This window comes from Pan paniscus, chromosome 16, assembly GCF_029289425.2.
Source record: "Pan paniscus chromosome 16, NHGRI_mPanPan1-v2.0_pri, whole genome shotgun sequence".
Classification (NCBI taxonomy): domain Eukaryota; kingdom Metazoa; phylum Chordata; class Mammalia; order Primates; family Hominidae; genus Pan; species Pan paniscus.
Window position 1 is genome coordinate 57,673,770 of NC_073265.2, and position 21,104 is coordinate 57,694,873.

Here is a 21,104-nt window from a genome sequence, read left to right on the forward strand (position 1 = left end):
TGGCTCCCTGATCACAACAGGCAGAGCACAGGAGACCAGGTATGCCAGAAGGACAGAGCCAGAGTCCCAGGGGCTTAAAAGTCTGGATGAAGCAGCAGATGGGAGCCGATGGCCAGAGGAAGCCGCTCTGTGGCAAAAGAGAGGAACTGGAGGCACAGCAATCCCGTAACTTGTCCCAAGTCACACATCTAGTGGGTGGCAGAGCTGGGATACAAAAACAAGTGGTCCTGCTCCAGCTTGCATCATTAGTCTCAATTCTTCACTTCTCTATATGCACACCCATTACCATGGGACTTTGTAATTCCTGCCTCTAAAAGAGGAGAGTATATTTCCCCCAACCTTGACTTTGGACTAGGCCATCTGAGCAGAAATAATGTGTGCCAATTCCCAGCCTGGGCCTTAGGATGCCTTGTCTATTTCTGCTTGCTGGCACTTCTGGCAGCAACGTGAGATGGCTAGTCCACTGACCCCAGGAAAAGAGTGAGAGATATTCGGAGCAGAGCTGCCCCAGCTGAGTTGCCCCAGCCCAACCTAGCTGAGGTCAGCACTTCCAAACTCACAAGCAAGCCCAGTGAGCCCAGCAGAGCCACTCAGTTGAGCTTAGCTTGGACCAGTTCACTCCCCCACCCTCAGCTGACCCCAGATATGTGAACTAAACAATTATTATTGTGTGCCACTGAGATCTGGGGGGATTATTTTTTACAGGACATTATTATAGCAATTGATAATTAATGCAGCTTAGCTCTTAAGTGATGGACCATCAGGGAGGAGGAGGAACAATTTCACAGAGTGATTGGACAGACAAGGAGAAGAGGAGCTGAGGATCTCCGGGGACTCGTGGTTTCTGGGGTAGTACCCCAATCATTTCCTACTCAAGATCTCATCAGGAAGTCCCAACATTAGGCAGAGCTGGGCCCGGGCCTACCCTGTCAGGGAGAAGTGTGGCCTAACAAGTAAATCATGGCCTCTTCCTGCCTCAGCCATGCACCGGGCCTGATGGCTGGGTTGTCCTGAATCACTCAGGGAATGGCAGACGCAGACCCACAGCCAGCCAGGCACCCAACACGGATTCTGGGCTCTGGAGCAGCTCTGTGCAGAACGGAGCCTCCAGAGCATGAGGCCTCCTTCATCTCATTTTCTCTCTTTCCAGTTGCTAGGGGACATGACACGAACTCCCCATTAGACAAGCTACCATTGGGTCAAAGGTGGTGTATAGCAAATATGTTATTAGGGAGGGGGAACTTATTCTTTTTTTTTTTTTTTTTTTGAGACAGAGTCTCGTTCTGTCGCCCAGACTGCAGTACAATGGTGTAATCTCGGCTCACTGCAACCTCCGCCTCCCAGGTTCAAGCAATTCTCCTGCCTCAGCCTTCCAAGTAGCTGGGACTACAGGCATGTGCTACCACGCCTGGCTAATTTTTGTATTTTTAGTAGAGACAGGGTTTCATCATATTGGCCAGGCTAGTCTTGAACTCCTGACCTCAAGTGATCTACCTGCCTCGGCCTCCCAAAGTGCTGGGATTACAGACGTGAGCCACTGGCACCCAGCCAGGATTTTATCTTTAAGAACAAGCAGGAATTTTCCAGATCAAATAATCTATTAGCCTCCAAACTTTGTTTATCTACAGTGAATCCCACATTTTTTGAACAAAATATATACATGAAAAGTAGACACAAGAAGTGGATGTTGGGGTTAGGACTAGGGGGTAGGGAGGAATTTCCCACCCTCAGTAGCAGACCTAAGATGCCTCACTGAAACCTTAGGGTTTCCTGGAACACAGCTCTGTCAACTTTAAAAAGCTTGTTGCTATAAGTGAGAAGACTAAGGCCCAGAGCGGGGTAGAAATGTGTCCAAGGTCAACAGCCTCTCTTCATACTTATCTATGTTCACCACCACTCCTTCTGTGTTAGTCCCCTCTATGGCCCTTCAGTTCAATAAACCTCTATTTGGGGTCTATGGAGCTCCAGGTTCCATGGTAAGAAGTGAGGACACCAAGCTGGCTGAGACATGACTTATGGTGTTCAGAGCTTACAGCCCCACTGGGCAGGCAACAGACATGTTTATAAGTCAACAGAGCCTGAAGTGAAGCCAAGAGAAGTTTGGTCTGGGGTGGGGTGATCTGAGTTCTAATCTCGGCTTTGTCATTAACTCGGCTGGATGTCCATTGAGAGACCCGATGCTTCTCTGGGCCTCAGCTTTCCCATCTGTAAAATGAGAGGCTCCTGCTTTGTAACATCGAAGACCCAAAACGGCACAAGTCAGTGAGGTTCCCTTGGGCAGATGCCAGCTGACTTCCAGTTGTCGGCACTCTAGCATCTGTCTTGAGTCTCAGCAAACAATTTAGAATTGGAAACCAGGCAGTGTGGAGGAATGCAAACTCATCTTAATGTTGGCCGGAGCCAAGTGCATTTAGGAAGGGAAATCTCCAGGCAAAAACGATAATATTTTGCATTCCCAAGCCAAGGAAAGAACGAAAGAAAATCACCATCAAATGTTTGGCATTGTCCAGGGCCCAGCTCTCTCTCTCCCTTTGCCTGCACCATGGAGACTTGGCTGGGCCCTCCTGCCCTGGCTGGGGCTTGTGGACACACCCAGATGTCAGAAAGACAGAGGCCTTGGTGGGGGTCCAGGAGATGTGGTCACCTTTCCACAGAAAGCACAGCCTAGCCCCAGAGCTGGACTGTGCTGCTGAAACCTCGATGAGGAGACTTAGGGCAAGTGGGCAGGAGGGCAACATGGCTGCCATCAGACCCCCTCTTAATTGAAAACTTGCGGACACCAGGCAGGGAGCACCAGCTCCTTTGAGGCATGACCGTGGCCTTGGAATGACAGAGGCTTCTCAGTCTCCCTGAGGTCTTCTAGGAATGGTCCCTGGGGGGACGGGGCTGGAGGGCAGAACGCTAAGGTCAAAGGCCACAGGATGAACTTCTGACTTTAGGACAGCTGGTTCCAGGACTCAGCAAAGGGGACATGGGAGTATAACAGCCCCTCCTGAGTGCTGAGACCACTGTGGTGAGAACTAGTTTGGACATCAGAAGACCTGGTTTCTCGACTGGCTATGTGACCTGAAACAAATACCTTCCCTCTCTGGACCTGTCTCCTCTTCTAGAAAATGAGGAAGTAGGGCCAGGTGGTCTAAAAACATTTCCAGTACTGAGGTTCTGAGACTGTGCGTTCCTCCTCCTCTGGACTTATTTCCAAATCCATCTCCCCTCAGAGGGGAGGAGCAGGCAGACTGGCACCGGGGGCACTCCCGTGGGCAGGCCAACGGCCAGTGCCTCCGCAAGTATCTATCAGATTGGCTTTTGGGACTGAGGTCATTCCCTCCTTCCCCTTTAGCACTTGGGTCCAAACAAGTGTCCCTCAGCCTCAAGCCCCCCATGAAAGTGAGCTGTAACCCCTCTCCCCACGGCTTAGCACCCAGCCGGGCCTGCCCTGCTGCTACAGTTGCAGGCTGCCACTGGGGCCGGCCTGGTGATGCCAAGCCAGTTCTTACCACCCTGATACCCTCCTGTGCTCTAGAGAAAACTTAACCAAACTTGGGTCTTTCCAGGAGAGGGATGCATCCCTCCTCTTTACTCTTGCAAAAGACCCCCCTGTTTTCTAGCTTCTCTGATCAACTCGTCAGCGTCTTACTTCTCTACCACCCCTGGGTGGACTGCTTGTCTCTCTGCTAACTGGGCCTTATCCCCCTGCCTTTTTTCTGAAGGAAGCGCTATGGAGTCTCTCCTATTCCTTATTCCTCCAACTATAATATCACCGCCAGCCACTGGCCTTCCTCATCTCTGGATGTGTCTCTTGGCTTCCCCAGCCTTTGTGCAGGTCAGAACGCAGCTCACTGGAGAAGACGGGGAGGAATAATGGGAGGAAGAAATTGTGTCTTCTGATGGAGTCTAGAGAAAGGGGAGGGGTTCAAGGGATAGAGGGTGCTGTCCATTTGAAGGCTGGATAGAGAGACTGGCCACAGAAGGGAAAGGAGAAGGATTTCAGCAGCATGGGGGGCTTCTGTGGAAAAGCATCATCTGTCCCCATGGTATGAGCACACCCCTCATTTCTTAGCGGAATCTCTGGGGGAGATTATCTCATTTGGGAAACAGCACATCCCCAGTCCACACCCACTGCTGCTTCCGGCAGGGAGCGGCTCTGAGCACGCCAGTGGTTTGAGGCAAGGCCTGTGTCATGGAGCTGCAGCCACAGTGTCCACCTTCCCCGGGAGGAGGAGCCCTAGATAGGGATGTGCTCACATGCCCTCTCGAATGTTAAGCATGTGAAAAAGAACACACCAGGAAGCAGAGAGCTCTCTCATGTGTGTCATGAGGGGCTGGGAGCCATCACTAGGTGATTTCCAGGGTCCGTTTCAGCTGAGAGTCTTGAAGATTCAGCTGGCCTTGATGTGGATGCTCAGAAAGAGTGAAGCAGGTGCTGCCTGCCGCCAGGGGTGAGCTTATCAGATGAACTTGATATTCATCCAAGAAGGGCCTAAGTAGAGGGATGCAGGGCAGCCTGCCATTCACCCACTGTCCTCTGTCAATTCCACCTCCCCTTTCAGCCAGGCCCTGGCACATCCTCATCACACACACTGGGTGCCTGCAACCTTGGAGCACCCTGACCCTGGCCTGCCTCCCTCTCTTCTACTTCAGTCTTGTCATCTCATCAAAAGCCTTGCCTGTTATCTGTCCCATCCCCTCAATGTCCTGTTCTATGGTAGATAAACTAATGCTTGTTAACAAGTGACTTATCACAACAGCCTCCCCTCAGCCATCAAAAGCATTTGCAGCTCTATATGAGGAAGAATTCTCCAAATCAGAAAAAAAAAATCAATCTTGGGCTGGGCAGCCTGTGGAGGAGTGAGGGTCCCTTCCCTGGGGTTGCAGAGGAGAACAAATGTCGGCTAGGGCAGGTGGCATGTAGGCTGAAACAGAGACTCACAGAAGCATCCGGAGACAGGGAGACAGAGAACGAGCAAGGGCTGGTGAGAGCCTCGGCCGTCCTTTGTATCTTTTTCTGAGAACTCAGGAGTTTGCCAATGGGCTGGTTAAGCAGATGTCAAGCTCAAGGAAAACAGGCCTAAAACTTTAAAGCAGCAAACAGCACATTGAGATTGACTGTAATTAACATTGTTTTTCCTCCGAGCCCTGGACAGCCATCTCATGCCTTCAGAGAATACATGGATCATCTTCTTCAAGAACAAGGGTCATGGCTGGGTGCGGTGGCTCACACCCATAATCCTAGCACGTTGGGAGGCAGATTGCCTGAGCTCAGGAGTTCGAGACCAGCCTGGGCAACATGGTGAAGCCCCGTCTCTACTAAAATACAAAAAATTAGCTGGGCCTAGTGGCAGCCATCTGTAATCCCACCTACTCGGGAGGCTGAGGTAGGAGAATTGCTTGAACCCAGGAGGCAGAGGTTGCAGTAAGCCAAGATCGCACCACTGCACTCCAACCCGGGTGACATATGGAGACCCCATCTCCGTAAAAAACAAAAACAAGGGTCACAGTTTTATGAAAACTAGTGTATTTTTCCATCTTACATCATTTATCATTTTCTCTGTGTAGGAAAAGTGATCAAAACGGACCTCCTCTTTTTTTTTTGAGACAGAGTCTTGCTCTGTCTGAGCGAGTGTGTGGGGCCTTGGCCTCAACATGGCCCGAGCTCCTGAGGACCCCATATTTCACCCCACCCAGCCCAGGCCTGCCCTTTGAGCCCCACAATCAATTTCCTGGCTGCTTATAGGACATTTCACTTGGATGTCTCATAGCATCTCACATTTCACATGCTGAAAAAGGAACCCAGGTTTTCGCTTCTTAAATGGTTTTGTCCCCGTTGCAGGAAATGGCATTACCACCCACCAGATGGCTCAAGCCAGAAGCTTGGAAGTCATTCCTTATGATTTTCCTTCACTTCCCATCAGCAAATCCTGCAAGTTCTAGCCCTCCATTCCTCTCCAATGTGCCCACTCCTCTCTGTCTCTTCTGCCATACTTGGACTAAGCCATCCTCTTCATTTTGTATTTGGACTTGCACTAGAGTTTTCCAACTGGTCCCTCTTTCCAATTTTGCTCAGCTTCAAGCTATGCTCTTTGCAGCAGCCACAGTGATCTTTCAACAGTGTGAACTAGATCCTGGCTCTGCTTAAAGCCCCCAAGAGTCCCTCCATTGCATTTAGAATAGATTCTAGACCCTTCCCAGGGCCCACCAGGCCCTGCGGATTTGCTTTCTCACTTACTACCTTCCAGCTTCACCGTCTTCCTCTCTGTTCCTCAGATACACCAAGCTGTTTCCCACTTTGAGATCTTTGCATTTGCAGTCCCCTTTTTCTGGAACATTCTTCCCCAAGAACTTTGCTCAGCTGGCTCCTTCTCAACCTCCAGTTTTAACGCCATGGCCTCTGAGAAAGGAGAATCCATTGCTATGGAGAATCTGTTCTTCTCCCTCACAACATCTTCTTTATGTATTTTACAATTAAAAATAATTACAGGTGGTTATAAGAGCTGTTTGCCTACTTGGACACTGTCTCCTCTCCCACTGGAGTTTAAGTTCCACAAAGGAAGGGACTAATGTGTGCTGGAGTCTGCATACAAGAGCTGATTGTGTGCACTCTTCCCATTCAGTGATGTCATGTTGGCAGCTTGAAAACGACCATGGTCGGAGGATTTACATCATGGTAATTGGCAAATACTACAAATAAGAATGATAGGAATTCTTTCTATCCCATCCCAAGAGCCAGAATCAGTGTGTCTGTCTCCCCACTTTATCCTTAGCATCTAGAACAATGCCTAGCTCACAATAGGTGATCTATATACATTTGTTAAATGAGACGGAAAAAATGAATAGAAGTATTCAGGCTTCTAAGACACTAACCTGCCAATAAGGGGTTAAAGGGGAAAGTGATAGAGCTTCAGGGAGGGAAGGAACTTAGAGTACTGGATTTGGCTTCAGAAATCCTGGTTCTATTGCCAGTATGGTTTCTAAATTGCTTTGCGACTTTGGACCAGTTTCTTACTTCACATGGCCCTCAGTTGCCTTATCTGTGAAAGGCACACACAGGACTCGATGCTTTAAGTCCCTGTGTAGGATTTTTAAAAGCCTATTTATGTACACCTTTATCACTTTCTTTACCCGCCCCCCCCACCCCCTTCCTGAGGTCACTTTACTACACAACTGCAGAGGATGCTGTTTACACTGTAGTTGATGTAAATCATGTAGTGCACAGCCGGTACAGCTGTACGTGGCGGCCCTGCCCACACTGATTCTGGCTTCAGGCCATTTCAACTGGAGCTGAATTGCACAGTGAGTCCCTCCCTTTCCTGGCATACTAACCATCTCAAAGAGCTCAGACAGTTTGGTTTTGGTTTTCCAACTCCTAAGCTTGTCTCCTGCTTGTCATGGGTGTGTGGATCAAGAGCCCTGTGCATGTGGGATGAGCCCCAGCCCAGAGAGTGTTTGAGCAAAATAAGAGCAAGACAAGGCTCAGGATATGCAATTTGTGGCAGGGCTTTCCCTCAGACGAGAGGAAGTAGGGTGAAGAGGACTCAGAGAACTACTGGGCCAGTCTGCCCTGCTCTTTGAATGCAAACTAAAAAAAGGAATTGTGGGGGCCCTTCCCTTCTAAGCCTGCAGGGCCCGCCCTCCAGTGGATATACCCACACCCATCTGAAAAGTTCTCTGGCTGCATGGAATTTAACATAGATCCACCAGATGCCATTGTCTAGGCTTGGTGGGGATGGCGGACTTTGGGGAGTGGAAGTGTTTTTGTTCTCTGAGGGTTATGCAGAGGTCTTTTTGGTTTTCAGTACAGGCCAATTTTTCATGGTTGCAAAACCATCTCAAATGTCTCCTGCTACTTTTAGGTCCTTAAAGGAGTCAAGGGCTCATGACTCCATCTGCCTTTGCTAGAAAATGAAGGACTACCATGCAAAGTGGTGAGCCCCCATCACTGGAGGGATGCAAGCCTAGGGTGGCCATTTGTTTGGGATGTTCAGGCTCTGTTAAGGGCCCTCCCAGGCAGACCCTTGGTGCTGAGGCCTCTCAGGGAGCCCCTGAGGCCCAGGACCCTTCATGAACCTGTGGATGAGGAAGGGCCAACCCCGCACTGAGTGTACCCATTGTTTGGAAATAGAGTCCCTGTTGTCAACTTCTTTCTCCTGTTACATCTGGGTTTACAATCAGGATTGAGGTTCTGGCTCAGGAAATGTTCATGGCAGCATGGAAGCATAGCCCCTAAAGGGCTTTTAGAAACATGAAGGCCAAACATTTATTTTAGAAGAGATCGAATGGAAGTCTTGAGAGGTTTGGATTCTGGCTCTCTTGTTTAGCAGCAGATGTATGACCTTGGGCAAGACACTTGACCTCTCAGAATTGCAGTTTCTGGAGTCAGACTGCCTGGCTTCAAACGCCAGGCTGTGACTTTATCATCCGGGTGATCTTGGCTAAGTTACTTAACTTCTATGTTAGCTAGTATTACTGTTGCCATTGAGTGTCGAGACCAGTGTTGAAACCTTATGTCAGTGGAACAGGCTCCTAATATGGACTTTGTTAGGCTCAGACTCAGTCTCTCCACCTGTGCAATGGGTTTCATGTCATCTCCCAAGCCACCAGGACAGATTCTGGTTTGGTGGTTCCCAGGGATTGGACTGTAATCTGGGGTCTATGTTCAGCTCCCACCATCTTTTCTGGGCACTCCCAGCTCCTTCTCGGGTGCTAAACAACATGGCCACATTCTGTGGCATATAGATGATGTCTGAATCACTACCCTTTTGTGGGAAATGAGGCATTTAAAATTTCTGCTGCATGCCCCCCGCCCCCTTGTTTCCTAGGAAGTCCCATTATATAACTAGGTTTTCACTGTGTAAAAACAAGGCTATTCCCCTGTCTCCTTGTGTCATCTCAGAGTCATAGTAAATAGTGATGAATAGCATGGGGCCAGCTGGGCTGACCTGGACTGCCTGCTGTGAGCCAATTTACTCCTTTCTAAGGTTCCCCTCCCTTCCAGAGCCCTTCCTCCCTTCAGCAGCCTTCCTTGCTCTGCCCATTTGTAAGCGATGCTCAATGGCCACCAACCTCTTCTTGTCTGGAAAGAAAGCCTTTGATAACAAGTGGACAGGGAAAAGTCAGGACTGAATGTATACCTACCTAGTAGCCTGGGGTCGTAAGAAGGAGGACTGGCTTATCTAAAAGGAGTGATTGATTAGTAAATGGGATTTCTAGCAACTGTGACAGGCTGGTGGGGAGATTTTAACTGATTGATTGATTCATTCTTGAACTATTTATCACTTGTGTACTCTGCCCAAGCACTGTTCTGGGCCCTGGGATGCATAAGTAAACTCAAAAGACAAAAATCTTTGCTCTCAGGATTACATTCCATCGGAGCAGGCAATATACAACATGAATAAATAAAACAGGTAATAATGTGAGATAATATTAAAAGCCTCAGAGAGACTAAAGCAGGGAAGGGGGATAGGAGGGGAGTTTATGCATGTGAATGCATGCAGGGGGGTTGAATTTTAGGTAGGAGCCCGAGGCAAGGCCTCAATGGGAGAAGCATATTGGAGTAAAGGCCTGCAGGAAGTGAGAGAGGTTCTTGGGGAAGAGCATTCGAAGCAGAAGAAACAGCAAGTGCAAAGTCCAAGGTGCCTGATGTGTTTGAAGAACAGCCCGGAGGCCCCAGGGGTGGAGCGGAGTGAGCCAGTGGGGAAGGCACAGAGGATGAAGTCAGAAATGCAGGGGAGACAGATCACACGGGACCTCTTACTCAGAGTAAGCGGGGAGCCCTGGAGGGTTTGGAGCGGAGCAGGGACATGACATGATGTGACCTACATTCTGGTGGCAGTCCTCTGGCTGCTGGGTGGGAAAGCCTCAAGGTACAAGGGCAGATGCAAGGAGGCCAGTGAGGGGGCTGTGGCCACAGGCCATGGGAGCTTTTCTGTCCCCTGACCCCTCATGTAACCTGCCTTCTGGTCTTCCTCTTTTGGGCTGAGCAGAGTGGGGAAGATAGATGGGAGATCAGAGCCTTCACACAAAGGTGATGTGGGGCCAGCCTGGGTGGGGGGTGGGGGTGAGGGGCTGGGTTTCAGATGGGCTAGAATGCAGACAGATCTACGCTGAAAAGAGAGGACATTATGTAGCCCAGAAATATGTACAATTATTATTATGTGTTTATTAAAAATTTTTTAAAAGAGAGTTAAGAGTGGTGATACTCTCGGTGGCAACTGGGACATGTTCAGGACGATGGTAGGGCCTGCTGGCAAGCCTGCCAGTGCCTTTGCCCCTGGCTGGCTTCACCATCAGCAGCAAGCACATTCCACAGCTGATGTTTGGCTTGTGGTCTGGCCTGGCCCTCTGGTTGGTTTCTTCTGTTCTAAAAGGCTTTTAAAGTCAGAATTTGAATTCTCTTTAAGTTTGGGGCATGAGTCACTGCTTCCGGGCCTGAAAAGGGGTGGAGGGATAGAGGCTGTGTGCCGTGGGGCACTCCCTCTCACTCAGGCCTGCACCACTGAGGCACGTCTGTGTGAAAGCTCCCAGTCAAACCACTCCAAGTCCGACTACTCACTTGCACGCTCCCAAGCAACATTCTCCACTGCCTGAGGGCCACCTCCACCTGCCCACGAGCACTGCAAAGTCAACGTTCAGGCCTGACTCAACTTCCCCTGTCAAACCTCTCATCCTCTCATGCCTCTCTTCAGGTTGGTGACACCGTCCTTGGTCTCCCAGACACCTTTCCTTCTCTGGTGACCAGGCCCTGTTAAATTCTATCCCCCTGGGTTCACTCCTTTTGCATCTCACCACCTCATTTCACTCTGGTGTCCCCTTGCTGGGTCGCTGCAGTAGCCATCTTATCATTCTACCTGCTCCCCATCGTAGCCCTGCTGTATCCAGCCTCCCCCTCCCACCTGAGGAAGTTCCTCCAAGCACAGATAGAACATGTCACTGCTCTCCCTCAAAAACCTTCCATGGCTCCCATCTGCTAAATCCAAATGCCTTAGTTGGCTTTCGGTTTCCTCTCAGAGGCCTCAGCCCACTGTTCTGTTCTTGCCATTCCTCACAGCACACACTCCGGCATCCTGCCCACCAAACCTCAGGCAGTTTACCCAGGTGAACTCTCTCCCTAACCCTCTTGCTGCCAGACCCAGTCCTTCTTGCATTTACAAATAATCTCTCTCCCACCTCTCAAATCCCAGAGTCCTTTATCTGTAGCTGGCTTACAGTCATCACTTCCTCCCTTGCATTGTAGTTATTTATCCAAAAATCTCTCTCCTGCTAAACCACAAGCTCCTTGAAAGGCAGGAGTTATCTCTTCCATCTTTTATCCCCTACAGCATCTCCCAGGGCCTGATTCACAAAGGCTATTGTGCTATTACCTCCTGGAGTGCATGTGCAAAGAAATTGAAGACATCTACCCTGCCCTTAAATAGCTTTCCATTTACCTGGACAGAGAGTTCTTTGGTTCATTCAACACATCTTAACTGAGCACCTGCTATGTCTGGCACTGTGCAAGACCCGGGGATACAGTGGCTAATTACAGATATGGTCCCTGTTCTCCTGGTGCTCCGTTTTCAGTAGGGGAGATGTCCAGGCAACTGGAATACTGTATGGCGGGGGAAGTACAGGACATCTTGGAATCACACAAGTGGGGCCCCACTTGACTGATTGAGGAGGTCAGGGGAGGTTTTCAGGAGGAAGTGGCAAGCAGAGACCTGAAGAATAAGTTGGGGGCAGCCAGGAGAAATGAGGCAGAGGGTAGAATCAGACATAGGCAACAACAGGAGTGAAGGCCAGGGACAGCTCAGTGTGTTTAAGAAACTAAGAAGCTCAGTCTCATTGGGGCTGCTGTTGGCGTGTGCAGGTGCCCAAACGTATGGCTCTGTTAGAGGTGAGTCCTGAATGCAGGCCAGGGCTGGCCATTCCTACCTGGTCTGGTTGGCTCTGTCAAAGAGTCTGGACTCAACCCACTGGTAGTAGAGAGCTACTGAGGATTTAAGGAGGAAAGTAAGACAACTCTGTTTGTTTTTGAGCCTCACTTTGACGGCTGTGGAGAAAGCTCTGGATGAATGGGGGCAAGAGGGACAATGAAACCTGAGCTGGGGACCTCAGGGAGGTCCTAGGTGTCCCCCTGCTTGTCCCACCCCGCAGGCCGGCCTCCTCCTTCTTGTTGATGGAGTATTCCTTCCTCACCCAGCTGGGCTTGGCGTTGTCGGTGTCCCATCCTGAGTCAGGTGCTTCCTTCACCTGAACCCTCACTTCAACTTCAGCAGAGCCCAAGATCACAGGGTCGGAATGACCCTAATGGACTTCGACTAACCCCTGCCAACACCTCTGAGAAACTCAGAGAACCCCCCGCCCCAGTGCTGGTGCATCTGTCTGTGGACAGCTCTGACTGGCATCCTCAGCCAAATCAATTTATCTATAGCTCCTCTTTGGTTTTTCTGGTCTCCCCCTTGGGGCCACACAGGGATCAAGTAGCTTATGCCTTGTAGGGGACACAGAGAGTATCACCAATGAATCACTCCACACCTACCAGCTCCAATCTGCAAAGTCCACCTTGCACTCAGCTTCTCAAACTCTCAAGCTGTGTCTCCAGCCCAACCCAGCTGTGAATCCTGTGGCACTGCAGGCTGGGCAGTTCCAGAAGGACTGAGAGTCAGGAGAACTGGTTAAATCTTGGCTTTACCACTGGTGTTGTGTGGCCCTAGGCAAGTCATTTTCCGTCCCTGGAGAGTGTTTGTTTTTTTTTTTGCTTGACTGGGGCTGGGTTTACATTATACCAGTGATCCTCCATCTCGGATGCCCGTTAGAATTATTGGACAGCTTCAAAAAATGTCCCTGCTGGGCCCCAATGTGGAGAGTGATGATGTGTTCTGGGGTGGAGTCTGCACGACAGCTTTCTTCTACATCATCGTTCTCACCCTCACCCAGGATGGAGGACCACTGGATCTGCTGGTCCCTGCCTTCCCTCCTAGTGCTGACCCTCTGCAATTCCGTGCCAGAATGAGATGCGAAGCCCATGTGGGTGGGTGAACAGGAGTCACCCCTTATTTAGAAGTGCTGACCCTGGAGGACTATGCCAATACAAATACTTGGGGCTGCAAAAAGCCCAGGAATATTAAGTCCCAGCTTCTCAAGTCTGCCAAGGTGGAAGCTCCAGAGCCCAATGTTGAAGATGCAGAGATCCCCTAAAAAGGTTCCCAAAGCAGTCTCGAGGCAATAACTGGAGACAGAAGTATCTTAATTCCATGGCTTAAAAATGACCTCACAGCTCTGGCGTGTGCCTTTAGAACTGCTCCACAGACACCCCTGCCCTCCGTGTACATCAGTGTTTGGAATGAGCCCTGCAGTCTGTGGGATCTGTGGGGTGCCTTCTCCATGTTTCTTGAGGCAGAGACCGCGCTTTATCTAATTTGGAATTCCCAGAACTTGGAGGTGCCTGGGGCTTAGTGGGTGCTCAGCACATGCTGGTGAAATGGACAGGCCACTTGGTTTTTTTCATCTGTAAAGTGGGATCATGGTGTCTTCCTTGCCAAACAACAGGCCCACGGGGAGAGCCATGTGAGCAGGGCCGGTTTGATGAGCGCTTGGCCTGTACAGTGAATGAGGGCTTCACGTTCAGAAAGGCCCTGCACTTGGTGAATGCCCCGCTGTGGCCATCTAGAAATTCTTAGTAATTTTAAAACAAGGGGTCTCACGTTTTCATTTTGCACTGGGTCCTTCAGATTAAGTAACTGGTCCTGCATGTGTCATATGTGGTTTGAATAAACTCAGAGAACCCTGTCTACAAACTATTGATGGGACTTTATTATGGCCACCAATCTCTGGACGCAGGGGCTATGAGTGCCAGGGAGAGAGCAATTCTAGGAGATGGAGAGGGAATGGAGACTGCTTTGTACCCTTCTGCCTGGAGGAGGTGGGGCAAGGGCTTCAGTTTCTCCATCCAGCTAATGGACACACCTGTCTCAGCAGGAACTCTGGCCTCACCTGGCCTGGCCTGACCGACAGAAGGAATATTGGGAGTGCTCTTTGCAGACTCTCTAGAGCTATGCCCACTTGCCCATTTCACAATTTTTCCATGGCCTTCCTGAGGCCCAGTCCTCTGATCTTCAGGGAAGAAACGGGCCCTGAAAATCCGCAGGGTCAGGATTTCTGGTTGTCTGGCCCAGCTGAGTGATGCTGCTGGGGGAAGAAAGCTGTCAGCCCCAGCTGCGCAGGCAGGAACCCCTTCTCTGTGTCATCCTGTTTGGAAGCCCGGAGTGCATTGCTATAGCAACTTGCCTAATTCACCCCACATGCCACGTGGAAAAACCTCTGCCCGCTTTAGAGCTGCATCACCCAAGCCACAAGCTGGGTTCTTCTATGTTATAGAACGAGGCTGCCCATCGCAACAAGGGCTGGGGTAGGGGGTATCTGACCAGTGATGGGGCAGGGCGCTAAGTGGTTGGACTACACCAGGTAGGTCTTCCTTCCTATTTCATCTGCTGGCTGGCCCTGGTGCCTGACATCCCACCATTAGCCCTTTATTCCTTGGGCTCAAGGCACAGCCAGTTGAAATGGAAATCCCTTTGGGTAGAACACATCATGTTGTCATCACTTATTAGTGCGGTTCAGCATGAGTTAACTCATTGGGCCTGATGCTCAGAGCAGGTTCTGATTAGCGGACTGGGAGCAGGCGGGGCAGACAGGAGAAGATCGCCAAACCTTGACCCTGAGAATGGGCTGGAATGACAGCCCCTGGGAAGTCAGTGTTCCAGAGCATTGGGCACCTGGGGGCAGGTGGCAGAGCCTGGTGGGCCCTGAGCTGGGTGGGGAGAGGGAGAGACGTTCTCACATAATAAAGCATCATAGGAGGACCACTTCTACCGAGTCAGCATCTTGTTGGAGGAGTCACTGTCTAGCTGGGCCTAGAAGCTGGTGCCCCTGTGGGGGTAGCTCTTTGCATACTGATCTCAATTCCCCAACAATTCCCCAATTCCTCCATTCCTCAGCTGTTGAAGACACCTCCTTTAACAAGGACAACTTACTGTCTTTCTGTGCCCTCAAGTTCTATTTCCTGAAGAGAGTATGGTGCATGGATTAAAAGCAGTGGCCCTTGTAATCCCAGCACTTTGGGAGGCCAAAGCAGGCAGATCACCTGAGGTTGGGAGTTCAAGACCAGCCTGGTCAACATGGCGAAAACCCATCTCTCCTAAAAATACAAAAATTAGCTGGGTATGGTAGCCCAGGCCTGTAATCCCAGCTACTAAGGAAGTTGAGGCAGAAGAATCACTTGAACCTGGGAGGTGGAGGTTGCAATGAGCCGAGATCATGCCACTGCACTCCAGCCTGGGCGACAGAGCAAGACTGTCTCAAAAAAAAAAAAGGCAGTGGCCTGGGGGTCAGACAAATCCCAACAATGCCTCTTACTCTATCGACATGACCTTGGATGAGCCATTTAACTTCCTATGTGTAACCTGGAAATGGCAGAATTGTAGTAGTGACTTTGTGCAACTGTAGCAAGGCCTTATTGAGATGTGAGAAAGTGCTTGACACAGTGCCTGACATCAATCAAATATTAAATGATGGGAAGAGTAATAATGCTTCTGTTAGCTGAGGGCTTATTGGGTGCCAGACACTGTTCTCAGCACTTGACACAAATGAATTACATATGGACCATTTAACCTGATTGTTGTCCTATGAAGTTGTTATTTTGCCCATTTTACAGTTGAGAAAACTGAGGCCTGGGGGCTTATCCCAGAGTCACCCAGGTAGAAAGGATTTGCATCCGGGCAGTCTAGGTCCTAAGCCCATGCACGTGCCGATTATTTCTGCTGCTTGGTGAGTGCTTCAGTGAAGGAGGAAGTGAGAGACAGCAGGGAGGGGGTTTGGCCTCACTGACTTTTTCCTCCAGGTGGGATTTCACACGTCGTGTGACTCAGATCTGAAGTATATAGTATGAAAACTCTCCATGGAATTTTTTTGCAGCTCACTTATTTTAGATTTACAAGATGACCGGCACCAGTCTCCTCCTCTCCTTCTCCTGTCAGTGGTAACAAACTTAATGGGCATTTGACAAAGAATTCACACAGTTAGGATCTGCATGATGGGGTTGTGGAGGGTCGCCCTTGGACCACAGCTCCTATAGAAAGCACTCCATGCTGAAGATGTGTGGGTGTCTTTGGAGCTCACAGCTGCTTAGGGAAAAGTTCCAAATGGCTATGAATCCTTGGTGGTACCCTACATACAGTTGGTGGGGAGTGGGTGGGCCTGGAAGGGGACTTCAGTGATGAGGATCAGCAGAGATACCATTTTTGAACCATATTAGAGGATTTTTAAGGCTCATTTTGTAGCTGACCTTCCCTGAGTCAGCCAGAGCCCATCACTGCCTGGGGAGGGTTATGATGGATCCTAGAACAATGTTCAACTTTGACTGCCAAAGTAAGCTCTGGAAGCCCATGGTGAGACAATAACACCCAAAGTCAGGCATTGTGGAGAAGAAACAGGGGCTTTTAAAATTCCCCAAATTCCCTTCTACATAGCAAGAGCAAAGCCAGCTCAGCTTAGAACATATTTTTATCCTAAGTGATAGGAGCTGGGGGTGTTGGTGGAAGGGAGGGAGAATGGAAGGGAAGGTCCCTGCTGTTAAAGAAGGAAGAGCTCCCCACTACAGGAGGGTGGAAAAAGAGGTTCAGAGGGGGCAAGGTTGAGAGGTAAGATACTGTCTGAGTTCTTCCAGGGCTCACAGCCCTGTGTGGATGGGCTGGGAATGGTGGGAAGAGCATGGAGATAGACATCCCCTCTCTGGGGGTCCACTATGGGGTAGAGATGGGGGCATGGTGAGTAAGCAGAAAAAGAGTGAGACTCCAGGGTCTGCTTGTGATATGGAAAGATCCAGAAGCTCCTCAGCTAATGGCAGCTGAGGGGCTTGGCTGTCCAAGTGGGCAATGGGGTGGCAAAGTGACAAACTTTCCCTTCTTCCCTGCTCTCCACTGGGAAGGAGAGGCTGGGAGCAAGTCTTGGACCTCTGGAGCCTTTGTACACCTGTGGTGTCTAGCGCTGTGCTTTTCCGCAGGTTGCTTTCTGTTGGATAGGACCCCCACCCACAAGGGCCATGTTGCATGGTATGGGCCTTCTCCTTTTCCACACCACAATACACCCACATCAAGAGCATACTGACTTCAAGACAGCCCCGATGGTAAACAAACAAACAAAACAACAACCCTGAGTTCTTATTATGATCAAGAGTTTGGGCCAGGGCTTTGCGGGAGGGACTAGGAAAGTCTTCACTCATTTGGGGCCCTGGCATGTATGTCTCCTCTGATTCTTCAATGTACTTCCTCTAAACTTCTCTTGAGAACTTGAGTTTGAAAGTTATATCTCTGTGTCCTTAGATCCTGAATAGTCAATATCTTGAGTACTACTGCTGCTGCTGATGATGTTGGAGAAGACAACCTCCTTGAGTGCTTAATACATGCCTGGCACTTTCTAAGCATTAATCTTTGTGATAACTCTAAGTTCTATTATTACCCCCACTTTATAGGTGAGTAAACTGAGGCACAGAGCCATGGAGTAACTTGCCAAGGGCACAGATCCCTAACCGGCAGGGGCTAGGCCAATCCCAGGCAGTGAAACTCCAGGGCCTCCACCCTTATACTGTGTCTGATCTCACTTTGTGTCTTTATGGGGCCTGGCAGATAACAGGTGCTCAGCAAAGATTACGCTTCTAAGAATCATCACCCTTCCTACAGATAGGTTATGACTGTAAAGCTCTGGTCAATGGATCTCCTCTCGCTTTGGACTTGATTACTTTTTTTTTAGGCTCTCCTGATAGTTTTGTCTACCCCATCACGCTGTCCAGCCTGCAGCTGGAGCTCTGGGAGAGTAGATGCTCTGAGGTCTCACCCTCAACTTGGCCTCTGACAGGTTCCCTGCCCAGCCAAACTGCCATCACCAGTAGACAAGCTTCCTGGTAATCCTCACATTGAATTCATGTGTTGCATGGATGAGGTATCAACATCAGTCCTGTCCTGGAGCCTGAGGAGTGAACCCTATGATCCCTGAGACCCTTCTAGTCTTCAAAGTCCACACTGACCAGAGTGGTTTTAAAATATTCATCATCTTCTTTAACTAGTCTCAGAAAATAATACTCCAAAATATGAACATTCCCACTTTAAGGCCCATGCACACTCTACACACTTTTTCAGGGCCAGTTCAAATGATATCTCCTCCTCCAGGAAGCCTTCCTTGCTTATCTGGCTGAAATTGAACTTCTCTTGTTTGAACACCCAGCCCTTGGTTTCCCCAAGCCATTCACTCCCTGGTGCCTCTGTTTAGCTTTCCCTGGCCTTGGCTTATTCTCAGTTACAGGCAGGACCCAGATTGCACACATGCTAGGGCCCCACCCCCAGCTCCTTGCAAGCAGATGTCATTGTTCCAACATTGATTGATATGTTTAACGAATCCCATATTTCAAGAATGCAACTGACCAGACATAACTCAGGAGTGGTTTTCGCCATATAAGCGGAGCTCTGAGTCACAAATCCTGTGTCTTCAGAGGTCCTTTAATGTCATTCTCTGCCCCCTCCTCCTTAGGTAGCAACAACATTAACAACCATTGATTAAAGCCTACTGTGCACCCAGCCCTGTGTTAAGGGCCTTTCTTACAGTGCCTTAGTGCATCCTGACAACTTTACAGGACACGGAATTTGTGTCTCCATTCTTCACATAAGGAAACCTGTTGGAAAGGTCGCATAACCAGTCCAAGACTGAACAGCTAGCAGGGTGCAGAGCCAGAAGTGGAAGCCAGGTCTGATTCCAAAGCCATTGCTCTTAGCTTCCTGAGGTCCAGGCTGTCCCTAGCCCCTAAGGCAGCCACTCCTTCCCAAGGTTCTGATGGAGCCACCTATCTGGAGTCACACAGGAGTGCGTCTCTTTTCTTGTGGCTGGATCTCCTAGTGATATGAGGACAGTTCCTGGAGAAGATTCTCCCCTCCTGTCTAAACACACCTAAATGGGCTTGGCCTCCTCCCGCAGCTGGCTTCTAGTTGCATATTGGCCTGGTGGCAGTTCTTCCCCTGCTCTCCCTTCCGAGCCCCCACAACTCAATGCATCAATGATTGTTTTAAACTGTGACTCTAGGATTCCACTAGCCAGAGGCCCTTTCAACCATGGGCCCTCTGAGAAGCTCCTCTGTAGGCCGACAGGAGGGTGGACTTGCTTCGCGTGGTACCCGGGGACTGGGGCAAGCGGCTGTGGGATGGGGGTCTCCACCTGAGCTCCCTGAGGGCACCTCTCCCACTACCACCGCATCTGACCCCCACTACTGGCCCCAGCTCAGGCCTGGAGCCCACGCAGAAGGGGAGGCAAGGTTGAGCGCCCACACCCGGCCAGTAACCGAGGCGCTGGCCCTTGCCGGAGCACTTGGCCGTCTTCCGCAGAACAGCATCACTGGCGGCCGCCCCGCGTGGAGGGTGGAGCCGGGGAGCCCGGTGTGGGACGGCCGGGGCCAGGGTACCCTAGGGCGGAGAGCTCAGGGCTGGCTTCCCGCTCCCAGCCGCGCGCCCCTCGGGCCGGAGGTTCCTGCCGCGCCCCGACACCTGGAGTGCATTAGGCGGCGGCGCGCGTCTAGGCGATGGCGGCTTTCCCCAGATTATTGAATAATTGCATAATTCCGAGCGCGGGTTGGGAGGCAATGCCGGGTCCCTACCCCGGGTGTCAGGTAACGTTTCGGGGGTCCTGCGCTGCGCGACTGTGTCCCGCCGCTGCTGGCCGGGCAGACGAGAGCTAGCCTCCACCTACCGGCCATCGCCCCGGGGCTTTGCTCTGTCTTTGGCCGGAGGCACTCTGGGCAGCCCTCACCCCCACCCTTCAGCCCTCCGGGGCCGCCGCGCCCGGCTCTCCAAACTTTGAGATGCTTCCCCGGAGCCAGGCAGGAGGGCAGCCGGGGCACACTCTCTTGGCGCTGATTCCCTTCCCCAGCCGGGGCCGTGCGCCCTCGGCGCTCCCGGGACACCCGAGTGCCCCTGGCAGCCGTGCGGGAACCCCGGCGTGGGTCTTGGAGGCACCTAAGGCGCCCATGAGGGCCACCAGATCTGGGCGCTTTTCAACTCAAGCCTCTTCAACTCTTCCCAAACACACCAAAGAGTCCCGGCTTTCAATAGCCTTCGCACCTCCCTCTTTTGCGAAACTTGACTGAACCGCTAGACTGGGGCCAGTCCCTGGGGAACCCACGTCCCCAAGAGCAGCCAAGGTCTGACCCTGGGAGGAGCGTCGCGTCCCGATCCTGGCCGCTGGATCCAAGCCCTGAGGGCCCAGGGAGGGACTCCGAGAGGCAAGGGGAGGCAGAGGGTGGGCACCTACCTGGCCACAGGCTGAGCGCCCAGGCCACCACCAGGCCCCTAGGCAGGTCCATGGCCCGCAGCACGGCGGTGGGGTCCGGTGTGCAGCGGCGGCGGGGGGCGGCAAGCCAGAGCGGCAGCCTCCTCGGCGCGGCGCCTGCAGCCTGCACTGCGCGGGGCGCCGGGCTCCCTGACAGCTGCGGCTCATTCAGAGGAAGTGGGAGGGCTCGAGCGGCGGGGAGGGGCGCCGGACACCACTCCGGCTCGGGCTCTGGGCCAGCCTCGGCCGCTCTGCCACCTGGGCAGGCGGCGCGCTGCCTCGACGCGCCTCTGCAGCGCTCCTTCTCCGCCAACCCCACGTCAGCCTCTGGAGAAAACTCCAGAGAACCGCTCCTGGGAACCCCCTCACCAGTGTAGCACCGCACCGCCTCAGTCAGATTCTGTTCAGGAAAAGTGGTTTTTATTCCCATTTCCCAGTGAAAAGAGATTCACAAAACTCAGAGGGTACCCAAGCTGGCTCAGGAACACCTGCTGGAACGCAGGTCTCCCTTGGCCAAGTGAGTGGATGTCCCTCAAAGGTCCATTCTAAGACATCCCCGTGTCTCCCTGCACCCCGCGGCTTGAATTGTAGAGGCTACAGTGTTTCTTCTGACCCTGGAATACATGCAGATTCGCCTCCACTGCCACTCCCCGAGCCTCCACACCTGAGGCATTCCAAAGCACCCAGGGACACCGTGCACCCCCTCTTAACCTAACGTGAAGCTCTTCTTTGTAACCCTGCCACCTTCTTTCCCTCTTCTAATC

General features: G+C 51.4%; 1 protein-coding gene across 3 annotated transcripts in view; it reads right to left on the reverse strand.

Moving 5' to 3' along the window:
• ITGA11 (integrin subunit alpha 11) overlaps nucleotides 1-20,789 on the reverse strand; it is a 129,154-nt gene extending 108,365 nt beyond the window's left edge. For all 3 annotated transcript variants that reach the window (XM_034939013.3, XM_063596749.1, XM_063596750.1), the window contains exon 1: nucleotides 20,323-20,789. In XM_034939013.3, coding sequence (XP_034794904.2) covers nucleotides 20,323-20,770 — 448 coding nt within the window. In that variant the 5' untranslated portion in view covers nucleotides 20,771-20,789. The remainder of the gene's footprint in view (nucleotides 1-20,322) is intronic.
• Between the last annotated feature and the right edge of the window lie 315 nt (nucleotides 20,790-21,104).